The following is a 23,867-nucleotide window of genomic DNA, read 5'->3' on the forward strand; positions in this document are numbered from 1 at the left end:
TCTCTCTGATGGGGATCTAGTTTGAAGCAGTAGGGATGCTGGTGTGTTGGGAGCACAAATAGGCTGCATTCCAGTTGTGCAAGTTATTGGGCAAATGTGAAGCTTTCACATGATACAGCAATGCTATTGGCAAGGTCTCATGATAACCTAATTTGTTCAACTTAATTATGAATCTGAACTGCTTGGTTCTGGCCTTTTTGGCTGACAACTGACCTCAGGTCCCAGCAAAACCCTAAAAAGTGGGCAAAGTTGATTGGTTTCCCACACACACAGGCACACCTAGGCCTAATAACCAATCTCCTTTTGCTGTCACATTCTCATACAATTTTCTTTTTGCCATCTTTTCTCTGTTCCCTAGGTGCAGCTTCTGAATAGGATCTACTCATTATCAGATAGAAGAAGAAGATCTGCCTTTAGGAGGAAGAAACACATCCCTGATGCAGCCTGAAAAGGCTACACTACATGCAAGAGGCAAAGTCTACAAGAGAGAAGAAGCCAGCAAAATGTCATTGAATTTGCAGACAAGGTGTCTAATTTATTGATGGAAAAATTGGGAGGGAATATGTTCTAAAGGCTAGACAAGCCGTGAATTTAAGGCATCTGTTTTACAGTTACTTTTTGCTGAGAAGCGCGCTGTACATTTTATAGCTATATAAAAGGCAGGAATTCAAGAGCAGAACTTTTTTTTAACATGGCTAGGAATATCCATGGATGTCTGCCTGTCCTGTAGCCATTAAAGGTACAGCCTTTGTCAGGAAAAAATAGAACCGCTGTACATGAAATAAGCTGAACATGAAACTAAGACAAACTGCAGTTAGTTTTACATATGGCTTCTCCAAACAAGCCAACTTCAAACTGCGGCTTATGATGTTGGCTTATTCAGATAAACCATGAGTAGGCAAACTAAGGCCTGGGGGCCGGATCAGGCCCAATCGCCTTCTAAATCCAGCCCACAGATGGTCCAGGAATCTGTATTTTTACACGAGTAGAATGTGTGCTTTTATTTAAAATGCATCTCTGGGTTATTTGTGGGGCATAGGAATTCGTTCATATATATTTTTCCAAAATATAGTCCGGCCCCCCACAAGGTCTGAGGGATAGTGGACCGGCCCCCTGCTGAAAAAGTTTGCTGACTCCTAGGATAAGCCATAGTTAGAACTAACTACCATGCCTGTACCATAAGTACAAACTGCATTTAATTATATGCAGAAGAAAATGCTTCCAATCTTCTTCTTACATCCACACTGGAGAGGGAAGAGACCAGGCTTGTGCCCAGAACACTGAGCTATGGTTTAGTTAGTGTATGGGTCATGATCTGTTTTCAGGTTGTTCATATGTCTTCTTACTACAGTGGTACCTCAGGTTAAGTACTTAATTCGTTCTGGAGGTCCGTTCTTAACCTGAAACTGTTCTTAACCTGAAGCACCACTTTAGCTAATGGGGCCTCCTGCTGCCACCGTGCCGCCGAAGCACGATTTCTGTTCTCATCCTGAAGCAAAGTTCTTAACCCAAGGTAATATTTCTGGGTTAGCGGAGTCTGTAACCTGAAGCGTATGTAACCCGAGGTACTACTGTGATGGCTCACTCTATGATTTTCAGTGGATTTCTCTATCACTTTCCTAACCACAAAGGCCCATTGTTTATTTGTTTATTTAAAAATTGATATTTTTTTTGCTCTAGGTCAACAGAGCACTTTCATCCACTATTAATCCGATACACCTAAATTTCCTGATATGCACTTGAATCCCTCCCACAAAATACTGATAGTATGGAGCCACCAGAATAGAAAATTAATGTGGAGTGAGGGGAAAAGCCCAACTGTAGAGATGACATAGCATTCAGCCCCCACCCCACCCCAAAAACCAACTACTGTGACTTTAATTCTAACAGCAACAACAAATTAGTTAGCAAGCACCCCTGCTCTGCAAAGCAATTTGGTTGCACACTGATGTTTTCAGCGAGCAAAGCAATACAACTGCATTTTGTGATGTAGCAACTAGGCTGTCTTATGCCACTAGGTGTAATTGAATTACTTCTGGAAGATGACAAATTTACAGTGTATCAAATACTTTTGGCTCTGTGTCATAAAGCTAACCTTGTCCCCATTTGTTAATTGCCTCCTCATTTTCTGATGGGCATTCTGATAAATGCAGGCCTCTGGCTCTCAGAAGTTGTTTTCATGTATTTGGGAGCCTTCACTGATAAGCTTTGATGGCTCATTTGGTCTATAAGGCTTGTGGATTCCTCAGTTTGTCTGCCGGAGAAATAACTTGTTTATTTTGTCCTTTAAAAAGTTATTTTTTTCCTTATCTAAACCCACACACACAGTTAATACCACTTTATCAGACACAAGACTTTGTGAACCAAGAACAGCTTTAACTTTTAATATGTTTCTTTTTTTAAAAAAAATGCAAACCTAGTTATTTATGCTGAGTTCATTTCATTTATAATCAACTTTGCAATGTATGTTTTTTTCTGTGCAGAGTTTGTGGAGTTCAGGCCATGCTAAACCAAGCATTGTTAGGTGGTTTTGTATCTGTGCAAAGTTGCCTGATCCACACCTGGGGAGAGCCTTGGGCATGTTAACAGCTGGACAATGTGCTGCCATGGGAACCAAATAGGTAGCCAACTGCTTCTCAAGATAAAATCAGGCTGGGCAACAGTGGGCTTCATGCAGTCCTGGAGGCCTTCACGGCATGGCCTGTGCTGTTGTCCATGTTGCCGTCTGCTGCTGAACTTGCACAACCTTCTTTGCTTGAGTGCCCCAACTCCCTGCCCAAGCATGGAGAAAGGAACACTTTGCAAGCCCTTTCCTGCCCTGTGTAAGATTGTAGCTTAATCCCAGGCAAGAAAGGGTTTCTAAGGGCTGCACCCCTGCTTGCTTTGCTTGCCAGTTATGCCTAAGCCCCCCCAATAGACCCTTAGACCTTGCCAAACCTACCTACTCTTCCCTTAGACCTCCTTCTACTCCTTCCTCCAGCTCCTACTGCCATTTCAGCCTCAGCAGTGGAGAGTGATGAGGGCAGACAACAGCAGAGTAAGACAGCTGGTGGGCAGCTGGCCTGTCCTGACATTTCCTCTATGGGTCACCTCTAGGCCACTCACCCGCCTGCCTGCCTCCATCTCTGTCTCCCTCCACCTCTTCCTTCTCCTCATCCTCCAACAATGCTGCGATGGCCCAGCAGCTTTTAGAAGTCTATTGTCATGTTGTAACTCATAGCTCTACCTGTTGGCAGCCAAGCAAACTGCAGTGTGATGACAACCTTGCCCTTTTATTATATGTAAAGATAATCATACATTCTTAAAAAAAAATACAATCTTTTCTTGATTGCGGTATGATGTCCATCTATAACAAGTCTTTTAAAAAGTCATGTGCTTAGTAACATCTCCAAATCCTAATTATAGGATTATAGTTGCCAAGTTAATCATGTGAAAAGGATGCTTTCCACTTCCCTGATCTGATCAGATTATCATTTTTGAAGAAGACCCAGCAAGGTCAGCCTGGCCCTTTTGCTGACATCCTTTTGGCACCAGGTAAAAACTCACCCTTTCTCTCCATGCCTTTGATAGACTGAGCTCAGTTTGTTTTATTATTAGTGTGCTGCGAAAGCTCCCTAACATTGTTTTTTATACGTTGTATGAATATGAATGTTTTATGTGATTCCCCCATGGTATAATGTATTATGTATATGTTTTTAAATGTTAGTCATCTCACCATCATCATATCCACACTGCAGTAACTCCTATTGATCTGTGCTTTTCCACAAATGCCCATGGCCATAATCTTGGACCTAAGAATCTAGGGCTGGATTCAACTAAACACTTGCACCAGCAGGAACCAGGGCAATGAGTACTGCTAGTGCAATGAGGTTTCCCCCCATCCCTCCCCATATCCCCCCGGGGGCCCCTAAAATGGTCCTGGGGGCTGAGGAAACCCCCAGCACACAGGAGATGTGATATTGTTTTATCTGGCAAGCTGAAATGCCTTGCTCTGATGGAACAATCATAAAAGCACAATGTTGAACACTTCCCCTAGGTATATAATAAAGCATCCGCTTCCTACTGTTTGGCAGTGTAATGCAGATGAAGTCTTTACAGCATCAGAAGCTTTTCCTGCTCTCTCCACAGATGTGTAGCGATCATTTCTCGCTTGAAGGTTCATCAGGCAAGAACATGCACTGCTCAACGTTATTACAGACTCTGCTCTGTCTCCTAATAGGACAGATATTGAGGGCACTATGGTCATTTAAATGATCTATACTCTGGCTATATTTGCACTTCCTTCTCTTATGAAACAGGGTCGCCTTTTACAGATGTGTGTTTCTGATTGCCATGTGATTATTCTAGGGGACATTGCAAAATTTGGAGACTTGTGACTTTCAAAGGATGGTTGCGTTTCAGTTTGTGTATTGTTTTGGAAACTGCGAATCGCCTTTAAATGCAAACTGAATAAAATTTCTTTCCCGTCCCTAGTTTTTAGCATCCCTTCTGAAAGCAGTCTGACTCACCTTGCTCAGGTCATTTTAGGAGCAAAGGTGCTACATGCTATAGCAGGAATGAGTGGAAATTGGTCTTTCCACTGCACTGGATGCTGCTCTTGAGAAGTGAGTTGTTATATGAACAACGTTATTGTTATATGGAAACGTTATTGTACCATGGAGCCCTCTTGTGGAGCAATTAAGTTCTGTCCTGAGCAAATCCTGCAGTTAATGTTCACCTAAGCCAGGGAGGGTGCTATCTGCATCTCTCCAAAGGTTGCTGAGCTACATTATTTTTGACCATATTAGATGGAGCTAATTGGAGTTGCAGTCCAACAACATCTGAAGGGCCACAGATTCCCCACCACGATATAGATTATCAACTCCTTTCATGAACCAACTTTTCAACTACATACGTGTATTTTTTTCAAGTTTGGGAGGACCAGAGTTAAAAAGTAGGGGAAAACCAAACTAATCTGAAAAGCACTTCTCATTTGGCTATATTGTCCTCTCAAAGCAAGTTCAAAATTGTCACCCAAGTCATACAGTTTACAGCTGCTGTCCACAGAAATATTGAACAAACGTCAGTGCTCCAGGTCAGCTGAAAAATCACTGGGTCCAGAGTGCATCCTGCATAATGTGTGGAGCCAGTTGTGTGTCAAGATGGACCAGCTGTGGTCATGACAACCATTGCATTGCCTGTATTAATAAGGCAGCCTTGGCAAGACTATTGAGACCCCCCAGATCAGGGTTTCTCAAACTTGGGTCTCCAGCTGTTTTTGGACCACAACTCCCATCATCCCTAGCTAGCAGGACCAGTGGTCAGGGATGATGGGAACTGTAGTCAGTAAGCAGCTGGATACCCAAGTTTGGGGAACCCTGCCCTAGATCCTCCAGCTCCCATTAGCATCAATGATCAGAGATTGTGTACATTGTAATCCACAACATCTGGAGAAACTTTGGCCTGCCACCTTCTTTTCAGGAGGAGGCTCATTAATTAGATTTTCACCTTGCCTGCACATTCAGGAAGTCAGACAAAGCACCTCTCTGCAGCTCAGTGAGTGAGAATCAATAGATCCTATAAGCCAGCTCTCTATTTATTGGCAATTTGTTCCCGAAACCCCCACTATAGTTTATCAGTAAGAAAGGAACCTATTTAGAGCACTAATGACTTGCAGCAAAGCACATCCGTCTAATTAGAATGAGGACAAACTATGTCTTCATTTGGCTTACAAAAAGAACACTGACATATATCTTAAATTGTGGGTGGTCGGGGGGAGTGAGCATGGCATGTAGCCTTCTCTCATTAGAAGAGGGAGAGCGATTTGGAACGCAAACAGATTTGTCCCAATTTGACCTATGGGAGTTTTTGATCTACCAAGCTTAGCAAGCCATGCTCTTTTGCCACCACCCTCGCAATTTCCAGTCCCAGGCAGGCAGCAAGGAGGCAAGGGGAAAGTTATGTTTCTTAGGGGAATAAGCCACCATATGTCGCTGATGGGATGTGAGATCAGGGCAATAGACCACAAATTGTGCAGCTTTGCCTCAACGAGAAAAAAACCCAATAATGGGGCCGTGCATCACAGCTGCCTGGGGCCTTCAAAGAAGCCAAGTCTGTCACCTTTGGCATGTGAGACCAAGGAGGAGGAAACTGACAGGCAGTGCCACCCCCAGGAATGGTTGTAAGCAACAAGGCAAATGAATGGCAGAGGGCAGGTTGAGACTGGTGGGGCAGTGCCCCACCCACCCTCATGGAGCAGCCTCCACTGAAAGGAACCTCTTTGGCAGGGCCGACCCACCCATGAGGCAAGGTGAAGTAACTGCCTCAGGTGGCAGGACCCCCAGGGGCAGCAGATCCCAGTGCAGATCTCTATTTCCCCCTCTTGTTCCTTCACTCGTCCCTTCTTCCTTGGCAGGGAGGGGGCATCATTCTGTGCTTTGTCTCAGGCACCAAATGTCAGGTCAGTCCTACTCTTTGAATCCCTAACATTAGTAGAAATATACTGAGTAATTCTGCAGAATAACATTAGGAGCAAGCACCTTTCGTTAGACTGGGCGTCTGTGTTATGTGACTAGCCAACAAGCACAGCAGAAACTTTGGCATTAAGGGGAAAGGTTCTTAGTGTTCAGTTTTCAAGAGGCCACTGCAGTGCATGAAGATATCCAGCAGGTGGCATTACTTGCACTCTAATATTGATTCCTATTGATTCTTTGCTGGTCAAAGGAGAGAGACCACAGCACTGCTGGTTTTCAGCTGTTGGGAGGGGGAAACATATAAGGTTGCAAACATCAGCAGCCTGGAGCGTTTCCAGTAAAAAAGTAACCGTGCAATTCTATACATGTCTACTTCTAAGTCTCATTGAGTACAAGGCAAGTAAATGCTGGATTGTAACCTAAATATCTATGATTGTGGACTTCATATTTCCATCATATTTATTTGATCTTTGCATCCTTATTTCCTTATGTATATATTCCATATATATCCTTATATAAAATAAATAATGACAACATCTTAAATATAAAACACTATTTTTCAGCCTACCAGCTACTTCTAGTGATATGTACAGGGCAAGATCTGGCAAATGTATTTCCAGGAGTCCATAAGCACAGAACTAAAAAAATTAAATATGTCTGAATGACCACAATGCACAACTTAGAATCAATGTCTGAATTGTACAAAATCAGACAATGAAAGGACTGTTGGTACTAAATTCAGTATACACAGATGAATCTGATTAAGTTTACAATAATACAGATTATAGACTTCAGGATAGCAGAGCTGTATAGGAAAACAAAAACAAACAAAATGACAGAGCTGTAGACATCAGAAGTGCTGAAGATACCCAGTCACTTTCCAAATATCATATTCACAAGCCTAGAATTAAAAAGGAAGGACTTCAACATAGTATGTATACACAATCTATATTCAGTGTGATCTTCAGGTGGAAGAACTTCTGCCTACAGTCATACAATTGCAGTAACTAGATAGTCCTAATCACTTAGAAAGTTTTTATATAGTTCTGATTGATTAGTACCACCCATGTTTTCTATGAGAAACACCTGGAAAGGCTAACTCTCCAATTACTGGTTAACTCTCCAATTACTGGTTAATATTTATTTACTTACTTACTTACAGTATAATGCCAAAACTGGCTTATTGGTGGTTTCCAAAATACAAAAACTAGTTACACAAGCATTTAAATACAAACATCCAGAATTAAAATATGCAATAAAACAATCCCATTAAAACAACACAGCAGTTAAAACAGGAGGCTCAATTCAAGAGATCAAGGGAACACATGTAACAGGGGAACCTTCAAAAGCCAGGGGAATGCCAATACAGATGAGCCCTCTCGTATTTCAGCAGGGAGTGCAATTATTCCGTAATGACTGCATCTGTATAATTTCAAAGCATGTACAGTTTTAGCTCATTAAATGAAGATTTGCTAATAGTGTCCTGAATCTGTAGGCACTTGAGCACCTCTGCCTATAAGATAATATAAACTGTATAGTCTTTTAAGCTAGGCTGATATAATCATTCAGTAATAATTGATACATCAGTAATAATTGATAAAAATAAATGGTGCCTTCCAAAGTGTGGTGCAACATTGTAACCATAGAATATCTCTATTACAGACAACTCAAAAACTCTCCCCCTTCACAAGTGAAATTTTGGATAGCATTACTATACTGAAGATTGCTGCAACTGGGTCTGCTTTTGAACCAGGGATTTCAACCTTCACTTCTCTCTGTCACTTGTCCTCACAAAGCACATGAAGAAAGCAAACCGTACTCTTCTATTGAAATGGACAGTGCTATCACTAACCCCAGAAATTAAGGTCTCTTCTGCACCTAGGTGTACAAAATGGAATGAGAATTAGGACGGTAAGCTTCAGGTCCCTGCAGCTTGATCTTGTCTATTGATTGAATTCCATTGATTGGCAATTGCCTAGGATTGCAATCCTAGCCATGGGGCCATGTGATCCACAAGCCATTTAAGCCATGTGATCCACAAGCCATTTAAGCCAAGATCCTCAAATGCGTAAATGCTTTAACAGATTTCTGGGTTGTCACAAAGAAAATCTTCAGACTTTGCAGTGATGCTGCACTTCTTTCATGAATCTCTCCCTAATGAAAGAAGTGCAAAAGTCAAACATATAATGCAAACATATAAAGGCATTTTGCCCAGGCCACGGGGGCTGGAAAGAGAAGAGCCATATATTTCTTCGCAGAATACTTGGTGATGTTCACCAAGTCAAGCAAGTCAATAAACAGGACAAATACCCAATTAATGAGTAACAAGTGCTGTTGATGACAGATATAAATTATCTATTGCATTCCAAAAGGTGATAACAGCATGGAAAATCAGAGGTGCCCAAGAGGGAAAAATTAATATATTGGATCGTGAGTTTTATTTTCATACTGGTTTTTTTTAAAAAAAAACATTTACATAAACTATTTGTAATACCTGCCACTCCTCCGTGTAGTAAATGGTAGCTTCTGTTTACTATACTATATTATACCACCCCACTCTCCAGAGCAATGCGAGGTTCCAGGCACCCATATCCAGGGTCCATGTTTCCTTTTGGAAAATGAGACACAGCGGAGATGGTGGTTCCTTTGTGATATATGGCTTATTTACACATATATACAACCCGAGCATGCAATGGAGGGATGCCTAGCATCCATACGTCAAGAGGTTCTGGCTTCTCCCATAGCCACACAGCAGCCTTGGACTTAAGCAGACCCCAAACCATTGCTTACTAATGCCATTGCTTAACTCCCAACTCCCTATACTAAGCTACTGCCCATATGACTTCTAACTCTCTCTTATTCTAAACCCCTGACTTTTATCTGCAGAACGAGGGAGGGGCCCATTCAATTGCCTTTTCATGCTTAGTTCTTTGATCCTGTGTGTTATCTTAATGGCTCATCCACAAGCCATCACCTCAAAAGGTGAAGTAGCCTGATTCAATTAGCTTCTAACACATGTTGATTCCAGGGGGTTAAAGAGGTGTCTCATGCACAGCCAAATAATGCACAGGGGTCTTGATTAGATTCTAACACATGGGAGTCTAACACAGTTTTAGTACACAAGACTTAATTAAATTCCAGCACCTATTGGTCCCAGGAATTTAGGGGATGCCTAGCACCCACAAGCTCATGGCAACATTGTAATAGTTTTGACATTTAAGGAAAACCTGTCGCCTTCTCTCAATATATCCTCCAAAAGGCACCTTCACTGGGATTGTGCAATGGCTAATTGTATATAAATGTCATTGATTAATTGGTTAATCCGCTAAAAGATGAACTATTGAAGAGCTTAAACTAGTTGACAGACCTACTAAAACTATGGTTGCTGCTGGTTGTTCTTATATTTCTTTTACCTGATGTGACATAGAGGGCATTTTTAGCATTAAAAGAAGCACATACAGTTTATCTAAACCCAATCCACAAACCAGCCGAAACTGAAGTCACTGGGATTTAAATGTTATACTAGTTGTGCTGTGTTCACTAGGAATGTTACTCCTGGAGAGAAGTACTTCCCCCAAGGCAATGCAACGCCAGCTGGAATCTGGTCCCTTGAATCTTACACTTGGGCGACACTTGGATCCAAGTGATGGGAAATTGTAGGTTTTGTAGGCGTGTCTTGCAGAGCCAGATCCCCCGGCAGCTTCCTACTGGCTGGACAGGGGAGGCTGCGAGGGAGGAGGAGGCGAGGGAGGGGAGATACATCTTTTTCCTGTCGTGTCTCTGCCAACCGCTCCATTGAAAATGTAATATTCTCTCTCTCGCTCGCCAGCACCGTCTCAAGCTCCCGGGACCTCCTCGAAGCAGCCCAGCAGCAAGTGGGGGAATGAGATCACCCCACGCTTTCTTTTCTGCGAGAGAAAAGTCCCAGAAAAGTCCCTGGACGGGATTTGATCCCAAAGGGCTAAAGGAGGCGTGGGATCCTTTCACTTCGGCCGGTCCCTCCTAAGGGAATAGAAAAGTGGATCTCGACAGAGACTCCATTAAAGCCAAGCGTAAGAAACTGTTAGGGACCTCAACCCGTAGAAAACGCACTTTTGAATGAACTTTGAGAAAGGCACATTTCCTTCTCAAGATTTCCCCCAAGCCCTCAATATGTTGTTATCATCATCATCAACATTTTATTTGTTTTATTTCGTAAAATAAACCAACAGCCCTCAAAGCGGTTTACAGAACGGCAAAACAATAAAATCATTACAAATTTACAACCGTACTTTAAACCATGCAAACGTCATAGGAATTACATTTCTTCTTCTTCATCAATAATTATAATAAATGTTGTTGTTTAACAACAAAAGTCGTTATTTAACAACAGCAACAACCATAAAATGTTGCTGTTATTATTAGTCTGAGAACTTGAACATTGCACAAAGCAAGCCACCGTGGTCGATGCAAAGCTGATCTCCGAAAGGCAAACATTTGGGGCTGCAGGTGCTCACTTTGGTGCGGTGGGTGGCGGAATGGAAGTCACTCTTCCGGAGCAAATCCCAGTAATGGCTTTTCAGAGTTGGCCTATTCACCTAACCATCTCCGTCTAATTCTCTGTCCGATTGATGTGATGGTGTGGAGGAGTCCCCCTGAAATCGATAGGTTTCCAGCCCCCGACCCGAAGTTCCCTTCGGACCGCAGTATCGAAGAGACCAGGAGCGGCCGTCGAGGACCCTCGACGGAGCTGCGCTTCGACTGGGCAGCGAGCATCCCAGAATACAAGAACCGGGAGAGAAGTCCGAGGCGGCTGGACAAGCAATGCCCTGGGATTTTTCCTGCCCCTCCAGATGTGGTTGTGTTGGGCGAGATGTGAAGACTAGGAAACGGGCGATCTGGAGAGCAGCAGACTTGAGCAGCAGATCAAAAGGCAACTTTCGAGATCGGATCTGCACAGAAGGCCTGCGTCTCCATTGATGCTGTTAATTCCCAGCGGGCACACAGACTCTCTTCTACGTCTGAGTGAGGGGAGGTGTACGTGTTTCCTTGCTTTTAGAGACAAAACCCACCCTTTTGGGACTGCAGATGTAACGGTTAATTGCGCTTGGGGAGAATGAGGGTTTTTTTGTTTGTGTTTGTTTTAAATCCAAATAAAATATTTTAATTAATGCTTCTGGGGCTACAGTTGTAAGAAAAGGATACTGGGGCAGAATCCGAGATTTGTTTCCAAGTACTGTAAATGATTGTCAGGAGACACCACTATCCTGGATACGCAACTTGGAAGTAAACTCCACTATGGGCACGAGTGCAAATTACATGGCACACACGCCATCGTGCAGCTAAGCCCTTTCCTGTTAAGATGCGAGTCTTGTATTTGCTGCGGGGAAAACGTGCAAACACGCATGCGAAGAGCTGCAGTTCACGTAGCATTTTACACAGGTTAATTGGGTGTACAGTGATACCTCAGGTTAAGTAATTTCTTCCGGAGGTCCGTCCTTAACCTGAAACTGTTCTTACCCTGAAGCACCACTTTAGCTAATGGGGCCTATTTCTGGGTTAGCGGAGTGTGTAACCTGAAGCGTATGTAACCTGAAGCGTATGTAACCCGAGGCACCACTGTATAGAATGGAGAACTAGCGTAGTGCCAACAAATCAGGATTTACTTCGTGGTCGTCTGAAAACAGGTTTTGACGCACAATCACACGGGTTCAGTTTTTTCCTTTCTTTCTGAAAAGGACCCTTTCACCATAAGAATCACTCTGGATTCCCCTTAAGAGTCATTTGCCAGGCTTCAAAATAATAGGGTTGAGGTACTATTTTGACAGATAAAAACACGAATTTAATAAGCAAGCTTCTTCAGAAACATTTCCCAACATTATTATACCACCTCGATTAAAAAGGAAAATTATCACTGAGAAGCAGTAGACAGCATTCTAATCCTGACTACATTCCCTTTAAATGAGTTGCAACTTATTTATGTCAGACTTACTTTCCGGAATGGATGTTATCATTAAAAAGAAGAAGAAGAAAAGTAGCAATACATATTGGAGCTGAAATTCTGAAAGCCCGGTAGAGCGCGTTTAGAATTGACGCATGGAGCCGTTTCTTCCTCGTTTTAAATAAGAATAATCCCTATTTACTTTTTTGAAAACTCAACATAAATTTTGTGTCAACCTTGCCAGCGTTTCAGGTACCTCGTAGGATTGGCGGCTGACTACTATCATGAATTATGTTCGGAAGGTTTTCTTGATCTTCGCCTTTCAAATGTTAAAAAATCAGGAATAGCCGAGGAAGGCACGATTCCTAGGCGGGTGCAGAAGGAGGTCATTTATGCCCGTCAAATCAAAGGCTCGGGCGAGCTGAGTGTTGGTCAGGGGCCAGTTTCCAAACTACCTTGCCAACCTCTCGGTCGCCTTAAAAAAGCAACTGTAAAGTCGGAAAGAGAGAAGGGGGAGGTGGGGGGGGGGAGACAGGTCGGTGACAAGAGTCCACGATGTGATCAATAAGGACAAAAGGTCTTCTTTTAAAGGCCTTTTGCTAGATAAGATTGATACATATCAGAAGCGAGTTCAGGCAATAAAAGGAGGCGAGAGTCACGCACAGATAATCATCTACGCCGAGGATCTTAATAGAGCTAAAAGACTCGCGGGCCACACGCCTAAAGAGCCTTCCTTGCGGCTTATTCCACGCTTATTTATTGAGCTCCCGGGTGAGAAAACAGATAGGGAAGACAATTCTTGAGGGATAGGAAAAGATCAGCAAACGGCAAATTCAATCTCTCTTTCTCTCTTCAGCTCCTCTTCCGTTTAGACTCGGTTGGTTTACTGTAAAAAGCCCTGCTGGTTTGTGTTTTTTACGCAATGTTAGACAATCAAGGGATAGTTCCATTGTAAAAGTGACTTTGCCTGGTCGATTTTAAAAAAAAGTTCTTGCTGATCTGCACGATTACGAGAACATGAAATATGTACCTTTATATATATATATATATATATATACTGCCGATTCCTTATAAAGGAAAAGAGGAGGGGGGGAGCCTTAAGCCTAACTAAACTCCCATTCAACGGGATTTATTTAGTCGTTGGAAAGATAAATCAGCGGGCAAATTTACAGCCATTTAAAGTACCTTGACTTTATAATAGAACCTTCATTTAATATTGCTCTTTTTCTCCCCCGCAATCTTCTGATCTCTCTCCGCCGCGCGCCCTCCTCCCCCCGCCCCGCCCCTTCCAGCACACACTTCCATGACGCGCATGCAAAGCGGGCAGACCGGAATGCCCGTCCATTGGCCAATAGCAGCGGCCTCGGAAGAGAGCGCGACCAATCCGAGAGCTCGGCTGGCAGGTGCCTGCGAGGTTATCAGCGCATCTTGTCCCGACTCCGGGACTCCAAGCGCTCGAGTCCATTTCACCGGGAGGGAAAACTCCTTGCTTTGGGAAGAACGAAATAAAAAGGCATTTATTTGATTTTTTTGGAAGGGGGGGAGGGGAGAAGAAAAAAAGAGGAAAATATAAATATATACATATATATATACTCCAGCACCAATTCCCGATCTTCGAGAGGACTTCCAAATTTGAGAGAATTCCCCCCACCCCCAAAAAAGTTATTTCCTAAAATTAAAAGCTCGCAAAGAAGAAAACTGAGCCGCCGAGATTGGCGTTGTCGTGGCTGGTTTTTCCACCGAGGCTTTGCGGCCGGCCCGCCTTCCTTCTCCCTCCCCTTCTCGGCCGGAGAACTTCCCGCCGGGAGTTGCTGCGGCTGAAGCCGCCCTCCAGCGAAGGACCCACGGCCGCCGAGCGCTCCCGCCGGCGCTTAGGAGAACCGGAGCAAAACTTTGCAGCGGCCTTGCGGGCGAATTCCCGCCAAAAACAGGAACGGAGGAGGAGGAGGAGAAGGCGAAGTCTGGTTTCTGCGGCTCCCTGGGAGTCGGCCAGGCGGCGGACTCCTGCCCGGCCCTCGGGGCCGCCTTCCCCGCTCCCGCTCGGCCTCGCCCGCCCCTTGATGCCCGCCAATGTTAGCCGTGGGGCAGATGGAGGCTAACCGCCCGCCGGGCGCCTTCGTGCTGAGCAGCGCCCCGCTGGCGGCGCTGCACAACATGGCCGAGATGAAGACGTCGCTCTTCCCCTACGCCCTGCAGAGCCCGGCCGGCTTCAAGGCGCCCTCGCTGGGCGGACTCAACGCGCAGATCCCGCTGGGGACCCCGCACGGCATCAGCGACATCCTGGGCAGGCCCGTGGCCGCCGCCGCCGCCGCCAGCAGCCTCCTCACGGGCCTGCCTCGCCTCAACGGGCTGGCCGGGGCCGCCGCGGCCGGGATGTACTTCAACCCGGCGGCCGTGTCCCGCTACCCGAAGCCCCTGGCCGAGCTGCCCGGCAGGCCGCCCATCTTCTGGCCCGGAGTCATGCAGGGGGCGCCCTGGAGGGACCCCCGGCTCGCCTGTCCCGGTAAGAAGGCGGGGGCTGGGTGGCAGGAGGGGGAGGGGAGGATCTCTGCAAAAAAAGGAGATTCTTTTTAAAATTCCCCAGTCCTCAAAATTAGAGGTGCCAGTGCCCGGCCCATCAAGCCCTGCGCTCATTAGGAGAGACCGGGTGGAACAGCACTCTGCACATGCTCGGAGGCGCCTCTTTTCTCTCTATCGCTTCGCAAGTTGCACGGCTGGGCTCTGGGTGCAGGCAACAGGTGCTAGGGCGCATTCCCAGGAAAAGAGGCGAGCAAACAGGTCCAGATGGATTGGTTTGGTGAGCCCTAGGCGGATGGGCAGAGCGAGGTGTGCTGGGGGGGGGCTCCTTCTTTTCTGTCCGAGCGGCTCCAGGGCTCGGGTCCCAGATAAAGAGGCAGCGAGTTTCACTTAGGGAGAGGGGGTGGCCCTTTGAAAGAGAGTGAGCCAGCGCCGTGATCTGCAACCTCAAAAAAGGACGCTTCCAGTTGGCTAGTGTTTTGATGTCTGGAAATGAAAGCGGCAAGGATCGGTTTCCTGAAGGCCAGCCGAAACTAGCCAGGTCGCCTTCGGGAAACTGATGGAGCAGCTCGAGGGTCTTGCGCAGCCCCGATCGCAGCCTCCACAACGAGCCGCTTGTTTTTGTTTTGTTTTAAACTACCCCCCCTGACGTTGCATCTCCTGCAGGCTAGCTGGTGGCAAAGTTTTCCTGCTGGGCCCGAGCTCTGCGGCTGCTCTCGGGAAAGGGCGGGTTGGATTTGCGACGGCATTTCAGGTTGCTGGTCCGCATGAGATCCGCCGAGGAAGTTTCTGCCGGGCGCGCACAAAAGGCTTTGGGGTCCAGGAGTTGTTGTTTTTCCTCGGCGCTTGACGGGGCTCTTTCTCTCCCTCCGCTCCCTCGTCCCTCTCTCCAGCCCAGGCTGGGATGGTTTTGGACAAGGACGGCAAGAAGAAACACTCGCGGCCGACTTTCTCAGGGCAGCAAATCTTCGCTTTGGAGAAAACCTTCGAGCAAACCAAGTACTTGGCAGGACCCGAGAGAGCCCGCCTCGCCTACTCGCTGGGAATGACGGAGAGTCAAGTCAAGGTAAGGAGCCCTCCGTTGCCGGTCGCCTCGACGGTCAGCAGCATCTCGGGCGCCCGAGGCTCCGGTGGCAAAAAAACATATTTGCGGTGCAATGTTAAGCATGTCTGCTCAGAAGCGTGACCCTTTTTCCTTGGCACTTTTACTCCCAGACAAGCAGGAATACGAATAAACAGTCCTGTACTGTATTCAACTCTTTCCCCTCAGAATAAGTCCCTCAGAACTCAAAGTGGGTAGGCTTACTTCTGAGTAGACACTTATAAGGTGGCACTGGGAAGAGTGCTGGCACCGAAGGGGAGCTGGTTTCAGAGGGACTAGCAGTCCCAGTCTGCGGCAAGTTTACTTAGAAGTAAATTCCTCCCAGTTCAGTGGGGCTTCACTCCCCAGCAAAGTGGCTGTGCCTCTATGAGCCTTCTCTTGGAGGTAAATAAATGAGTTCAGAATATGTGGGGTTAAGAACTGAAGTGCTAAGAAACAGCCCGTGGCTATTAGCCTTGTCCAGCCCGCTAAAGCTTGTTCCATTTTTTCTAACCGCATGATGTCACACAGCTTTACTGTTTACTGTATCTGATAGATTTAGTGTCTTCCCTCTACCAAAATAAAAATCTTAATAATTCTAATTATTTTTAAAAGTCATAATTATGATAAGCCCAAAGACACTGAATTTAAACCTTGTGGCTCCTCAGCCCTAAGCATGTTCGCTTACAAATAAACTGGCATCAGCCGATCTGCGTCCTCTTTAAGGGATCTTCTGGAGTTATTCCGAAGGTCAGAGAGATGAGCAAGCTGATCCCAAATATGGCAGGAAATGCCACTATTCAATCCGTTTCCTTCCTAGAAAGAATGTATAAGGTTGCACTGAAAATTAATTTATTAAGGTTGTGGACGGATTATAAAATGTGTTTGCAAGGGATTGGGGGGGGGTGTATTCTGCTGTCTTGTTGTTGTCCCCCCTTTAAAAAGGCAATACACTTTAAAAGCATAAGTTGTTTTTAATGTAGAGTTGAAACAATATTTATAGCCAAGGCATTTCTTGCTCTTTAACACACACACACACACTGCTACTTTCCTCATCATTAGTTGAAATCTGATTCGATCATAATAGAGTGACTTTTGAATGAGAAACAGTGAACTCAGCCTGGCTTACTTCTGAGTAGACACGTGTAGGACTGCACTGCAAAATTGTTTAACATGGGGTGGATCATTCTTTGGTCAATGTGGGGGGGCTTACAAACTCATGATCTTATAAGTTTATGGAAAACGTGGGATTTTTAAAAAAGATTATCAGCAGATAGTTTTCTGATTTTATCGCAAGGAATTCTGCATTTGGATTGAGAGGCAATTTCAGTTTTTAAAAGTGCATTGCATTCAGTGGATCTTACTCTTTTAGGATTGCCATCTTAGTTCCCATCATGGCTTTCAATGGGGTCCCAGTGTCTTATTTGAGCGGTTCATTTGTCAGCACTCAGTTTCCCATGAAATAACATCCTCAGATGCTGGTTTTCCTACTGTTCTTGAAGGCCAGTAATAAAACCTCAATATAACCAGACAAATGTCTCCTGTCAAGACCCCCAGTGCTTTTATGAGGCCTAAAAATTGGCTTTCTATACCATATTTCTGTACAGTTGAAGCTGGAACATGATGCACGTTTACTCCTCAGTGGGTTTTGCAGGATTTGATCTACTTTCCCACAAGTAATATTTCCCCCACTTTTTCATGCAAAAGGGGCTAGATTTAAATGCCACTCAGAAATTTCTGGATTCAGGAGAGAGTCGCACCTTCCTTGTTAAGGCTTAATTAGGCTTACATGAAAGTAAGCCTTTTGGGGTTTGGTGTCATTTACATCCCAGTATGTACGAAGGGAATGAAATCAGCTGCCCTAACAGCACAATCCACTGTACTAAGCAATAAGTCCCATAGAGTTCAGTGGGGTTTGCTTTTAGATAGGGAGGAGGCAGCTATCAAAAGGACATTGAGCATTACCGGTAACTTAGCTCAGAGCATGACTTAAAGAGAACCAGCTTGAAAGCCACCTGCCGCTGAAGTTGAGGTCTGGGATGAGAAATACAGGGGTGTGAATTAGGACTGGGGATGCTTTTGGGGCAGGGATCCAATAGGATGCAAAGTGATGGGATAGCATAAGATGCGGATGAGGACAGGATTCCGGAGATCTGTGTCTTTGGGAATGGTTAGCTACCAAGGTGGCTAGTGTGTGTACGTGTGCCCTGGTTTGCAGATGTGGATCGTGAGCTTAGTGCGGGGCGTTGAGCTGCATGCAGATAAAGAATATGGGATGGGTATAGATGCCTGCATGTGCCTTCCTTTGGCCAAGCCAGAACAGAGTCTAATGAAATTGCCTACATTCAGTCAATATTTATTTACAGGATTTTTTACCCTCTATTCCACCAAAAAAACAAACAAACCCCCAACCCAAATCAATACTAAGTGGATTGCAACCCATAGGCTATCGAAAAGGCCATGATGGAAAAGGAAAATAAGACTGAGTGGGAGTAGGGGAAAAGCAACCTTCAGCACTAGTTCTGAGTTCCAAAGTTTGTACAGTTCTTTCTGGCAGGGAGAAAGGAAACCCCACTCCCTGCAGCTGCTACTCTTCTGACCGACAGATGGGGCCACCATGCTCTTCCCTTCCCCAATGCAAGTGGGTTGGGATTCTAAGATTTTAGTACTGAACAGGACATCTGGGTGGTCAAGGAGTTGCCCTCCAGGTTCCCTGGAAGTAAGCACCTAATGGGGCAACATCCCTGTGAAAAGTCATCTGGGAGTGACGGGGTTTACTTCCAAGTAGACGTGGTTTGGCTTCCTTAGCAAGTACTTCGTTAGTAATTCATCCCTGTTCCAATGTGTTTACTCTCACAACATGTTTGGTTCATTTTGTTCAGGAAGCCCAGAATACATTCTAAATAAGAAGGTGATGAGATGGTAGGATAAGGGCTTTGCAGAATTTCATCCCAAGCACATGAAGGTGGAAGGAAGCTCCATTTCAATGAAAAAATCTTGTGTACACTCACATTATTTTGACAAGTAGCTTACATGAAAGGTTAGGGCTTGCTTTTTGTAAAGTTCTGCTGATGAGCAACTGATTTATAGCCAAGGAATGGTTTCCCCAGTAACCCTTCCTGCTTTGCCCAACCATGATTATTTAGAAGTCTCACTGACGTCAACAGTTATTATTAGTATTATTATTACATTTATATCTCAATTTTCCTCCCAACAAGCTTGAAGTGGCCTATATGCTCCCCCTATTTTATCCTCAAAATGACCCTGTGAGGTAGATTAGGATGAGAGAGTGTGACTGGTCAAGTAGGGGATCTGAATCTTGGCCTCCCAGATTCCATAAGATCGTAGCGTTATTGTCCCCCCCCCAACCTGAAATCGCAACTTTCTTCTGCCACCCTGACCTACTCACAGCTAAGGAGGTTTCAGGTTAAAGTGGGGTTTGTAACTGTGACTGTATAAACACAAAGGATTCACTCTGTTCCATGTGTAAGCCAAGGGCAGTTACTCTTTGAGCATCAGCATGGCCCAAGTGGGGACCAGGGCCTGTGCATTCTGAAGATTTATTTGATGGCGTTTATATTCCACCTTTTTCTCAAAGGAGTCCCAAGCCCCCCCCCCCCGCTTCTCCCCCTCTTCATTCAATCCCCAGAGGCAGTGACTGGCCCAAGCTCGCCCAGTGAATTTAATGTCTGGTGGGGATTTTGAGCCCTGGTCTCTCAGGTCCCAGTCCGATACTCTAACCACTGCGCCGCACTGCTTCTCGATAGGGTACCAGCGCGTGGTAGTCACCCCGATTGTTTCTCCTGCGGATCAGAGTTGGGGTGTTGTTGTTTTAAACCTTTGTGACTTGCGCCCTGGAGAGACGCGTGACCAAAGATGTGCGTGTGTTTTTGTCTTCCCCTCTTTCTGTCTCTTTCTCTCCCTCTCTCCGGCTCCGCGTCGCAGGTGTGGTTCCAGAACCGGAGGACGAAGTGGCGGAAGCGGCATGCGGCCGAGATGGCGTCTGCCAAGAAGAAGCACGACTCGGAGACGGAGAAGCTGAAGGAGAGCTCGGAGAACGAGGACGACGACGAGTACAACAAGCCTCTCGACCCCAACTCGGACGACGAGAAGATCACGCGGCTCCTCAAGAAGCACAAGGCGGCCGCTGCAGCCGCCGCCGCCGCGGTGTCGTCGGGCCCGCTGGCCCTGCTCAGCCCCTGCAGCAACGCCTCGGAGCCGTCGTGACTGCGGCCGTGCCTTGCCTCGCCCTCGCCCGCCCCGCCGCCCCCTCTCGCCTGCCCGACCCTCCCGTCCTCTCCGGCCAAGCAGGGTAGCCGCCGACGCCGCCAGCCCCAGCCAGCCTCGGGACTGGCCGCCGCGACGTCTTGTACAGCCCGCCACGTATGGGGGGGAATAACGTGTGTGTATATATATTTCGGACAGAATTAAGTTATGGGAACCAAGGAGCAGCGCCCCTTTGCTCTCCGACGGGGCGCACTCTCCAAGCGCACAGCCGCGACGCTCGCACAGGAAGGAAGGAAACCAAACACACACACACAAAAACCGCAAGAAAAGCTTTCCAACTTTTATGGGTAACTCGACCCTGGTTTATTTTCCATTTCCAACCCAGCCACGTCCCCCCACCCCCCTCTTTTACCCCCATTCAGCATTTGGAAACAAAACAGCCGCCATGATGCCCAACCGACCCCTATTCCGATTAGGGTAAAAATGGAAACTGCTGAGAGCAAATGGACTTTGGGGAAGGGGCAGCCAAATCATCTGACCTTAAAAGCAGGCGCCCCTGGAAAATGTAGCTCCATCCAAATAGAAAAAGACTTTGCTGCTCAGTTCAGCTGCGATCCTCAGCCTGCTTACTAGGAGGTAAGTCCCATTGAACTCAGTAGGGCTTACTTTTGAGTAAACGTCATGCGGAGCGATTCTCTTCCACGGCAATCCTAAACGCACTCATACGAGGGAGGAAGCCCCATTGAACTCAATAGGACTTTACTCCTTAGGATCGTGCTGTAAAGGTTGCATGCAATTTTATGCAAACTAACTCTGGAGTAAGGGCCCCAAATAGGATCTAGTTCTGAGCAACGTGTAAGGGATTGCACTGTTATTTTGGAGTTAATGTGTTTAGGATTGTGCTGCTAAAGTGCTTAGGATTGGGTTATCTCCTGATGCAGCGTTCTTCCTTGACAGTCACCCACCCTGGGGCTTACTTCTGAGTAAAAATGGCTAAGATTGGGTGGAGCTGTGCATGAAGAACAGGCATATTTCCTTTAAAGTAGGTTCCACTGAGTTGAGTGGGATTCATTCTGTAGTAACCATGCTTAGGGTGGCAGCCTTAGTTTTCAATGGAGCTTAGTAGTTCCCAGTCACATCCCTATCCTACGCACACCTGGAAATACAGTTTCATTTTAAATCAGAGGAACTGACTGGGAAATAAATGAGCTTCTGATGGGGTGGAATTATTTGTACTCAGGACGGCTGCCTTTTTGTTGTTGTTAATACTTGCCACCCACAGCAAACCCCTTCTCCCCCTTCTGTGGTAGCTCTCCTGCTCCTAACAATCAAGATTTTGTTACTGTTTTGTATATGGGTCCCCGATTCCAACTCAGCCGCTTTGTATATAGGAAATTGCAGATTTTTTTGTGATGTATATTTCTAGTGTAAAAAAAAAAGCGGTTTTCTCGCCTCTTTTGTTTTGGGGTTTGGATGCTTTCGTTTATCTTCCCTTTCCTTTGAATTTCTTTTTTTCTTTTCTAAAGAGAATAAGGGAGAAAGAACTGCATTACTTGATTTTTGGTTGGCTCCAAACTCTTACAGTTGGAAAGACTTTGTATAAATCAATAAATTATTTAACAAGCTTCTCCTCTGGACAATTTCAGCCTTTGGGTGTGGTGGTATAACAACTTCCTTGGAGTTTTGTCTCTCTCTGTCCTCTTGTTTGGAACTAGTATATTCTTCACTTATTGTTTTATGAAGAGTTTTTAAAAAATCTGGTCAGTTTCTATGTATGTATTCTACACAAGCAGAACCATACTTGACTTAGTAAAGGGCACTACCCCATAACAGAAGTCGGTTGCAAAAACTAGAATACTATTTTCATTCTTGGACTGGTTTGAATAGGTAACAAGGGTATTCAATTCAGAAGCAACTCCCACTGATTTTCAGTGGCACGTATTTCCAAGTCAGGCTGAGATACTGATTTATTTATCATTCACGGGAGTTTCACGATTGACTTCAGTGGGAACTGGATTGCATCCCAGGCGCAGTTGTAATCTGCGTGTTAAGGGGTTTGGTAGGTCTAAAAATATATAATAAAAATGCTTTTCTGGGAGCAAGATTGCAAAGGCATTGCTTTGCTACGGAAGGAAACATTTTCAGGCCAGAAAGGGACGGGTAATAATTTCAGGGCTAGCAACTTTTTCTACCAGGGCCTTTCACAGCTGTAGTGACAAGCGGAGATGCAGTCTCACTTCAGATGCTGGAAAAAGCTTTACCCATTGATAACAGCTTCAGTCTCTTAACTATCTGGTACAACAGGTGATGCTTCTATTGCACCATTCGTATTTTTTCTTAAAGCCACAGTGTCTTAAGCCATTTGCTGTCAGGAATATTGCCTGTCATTGTGGTGCACTGGCTCAGAAGCTTCCTCTATGGAACTGAGTCACACAGCAACACAATCCATGTAGGGATTTCAGAGTGCCTGAGCTAGATTGCAGTAGATTATGCTCCCAAGTCTGTATTGGCCTTCTGAAAAAAGCTTCCTCTGTTGAATATCTGTGTGTTTTGCAGCTGCTAAAGACACAGGAGCCATTAAAAAAGGCAGCCCCCCTCCACTTGGTTCTTTAAATCAAATTTGAATACCTAAATGTGGTTGGGGTTACCCAGCACCCCCCTTTGGTAGGGGGTGCACCGGTAGTAGGAAACAACTAAAATTGCAGGGATCTGCAAATAGCGGCTGAAGGAAAGGGCATTTGCAGAAATGACTTGTAGATTGCACCCAGTACTCTTTGATGGCACCTCAGCTTCTGCTTTGCACAACTGCAGTTCACAAGTGAAACTTGCCATGCTGTAAAGGTTGCTGCCATTGGTTCCTCCAGCTAGTGTGCAAGGCCTTGTGGAGAAAGTGTGCAGGTCTGTGGCAATCATACAGTGCTTCCAGTCAAATGGAAAACACAAGCAAGTGACCAAAAGTGGTTGAAATGTGAATGTGAACTGCTGTTTTTGCAGTGCTTCCAGCCAGTTTTGATGCAGTTGCTTGTAAATGTAAAGGTCAATACAGTGGTACCTCGGGTTAAATACGCTTCAGGTTACATGCGCTTCAGGTTACAGACTCCGCTAACCCAGAAATAGTACCTCGGGTTAAGAACTTTGCTTCAGGATGAGAACAGAAATCGTGCAGCCGTGGTGCGGCAGCAACGGGAGGCCCCATTAGCTAAAGTGGTGCTTCAGGTTAAGAACAGTTTCAGGTTAAGAACGGACCTCCGGAACGAATTAAGTACATAATCAGAGGTACCACTGTACTTTGTACAGGCGCACAAATAGCACAGGAGAAGCAAAGCTAAAAGATGGTTTAAGTCTGCATTCCTACGCTTACTTACTTGGGAGTAGGTTTCACTGAACTCAATGGGGCTTCTTCTCGAGCAGACATGCACAGGAGTATAGAACCTTTATGGAAAGATCCAGGGTCTCAGCTTGTTTAGAAAGGCCTGAAGTTGCTCTGAAGGGCAGGAAGAGGTTAGTCCTGCTTTGGCAACTCAGAAAATAAAGTTTGGCCTTTCATTGTGAATGAACCTAAGTTCCAAGTGAGCATATATAGAGTTGGAGTGTGAGGCTGGCAGGGCTGTCCATTCATTTATTTTAGGGAAGCAGGAATGGTCCAGAACCTCTTGAGCGTGTGATGCAC

General features: G+C 45.5%; 1 protein-coding gene across 2 annotated transcripts; it reads left to right on the top strand.

Annotated features, from left to right (window-relative positions):
- Positions 1–13,796: 13,796 nt before the first annotated feature.
- NKX6-2 (NK6 homeobox 2) lies at positions 13,797–21,837 on the top strand. Of its 2 annotated transcripts, none has more exons than XM_053388806.1 (3): positions 13,797–14,875; positions 15,788–15,955; positions 19,916–21,837. In XM_053388806.1, the coding sequence occupies exons 1-3, from the start codon at positions 14,443–14,445 to the stop codon at positions 20,284–20,286; spliced, it is 972 nt and encodes a 323-aa protein (XP_053244781.1). In that variant the 5' UTR covers positions 13,797–14,442; the 3' UTR covers positions 20,287–21,837. The 2 variants fall into 2 exon arrangements, with proteins under 2 accessions (XP_053244781.1, XP_053244782.1); XM_053388807.1 differs by having other exon boundaries at positions 15,783–15,955; positions 19,916–20,289.
- The last annotated feature ends 2,030 nt before the right edge of the window (positions 21,838–23,867 follow it).

This window comes from Podarcis raffonei, chromosome 5, assembly GCF_027172205.1.
Source record: "Podarcis raffonei isolate rPodRaf1 chromosome 5, rPodRaf1.pri, whole genome shotgun sequence".
Classification (NCBI taxonomy): domain Eukaryota; kingdom Metazoa; phylum Chordata; class Lepidosauria; order Squamata; family Lacertidae; genus Podarcis; species Podarcis raffonei.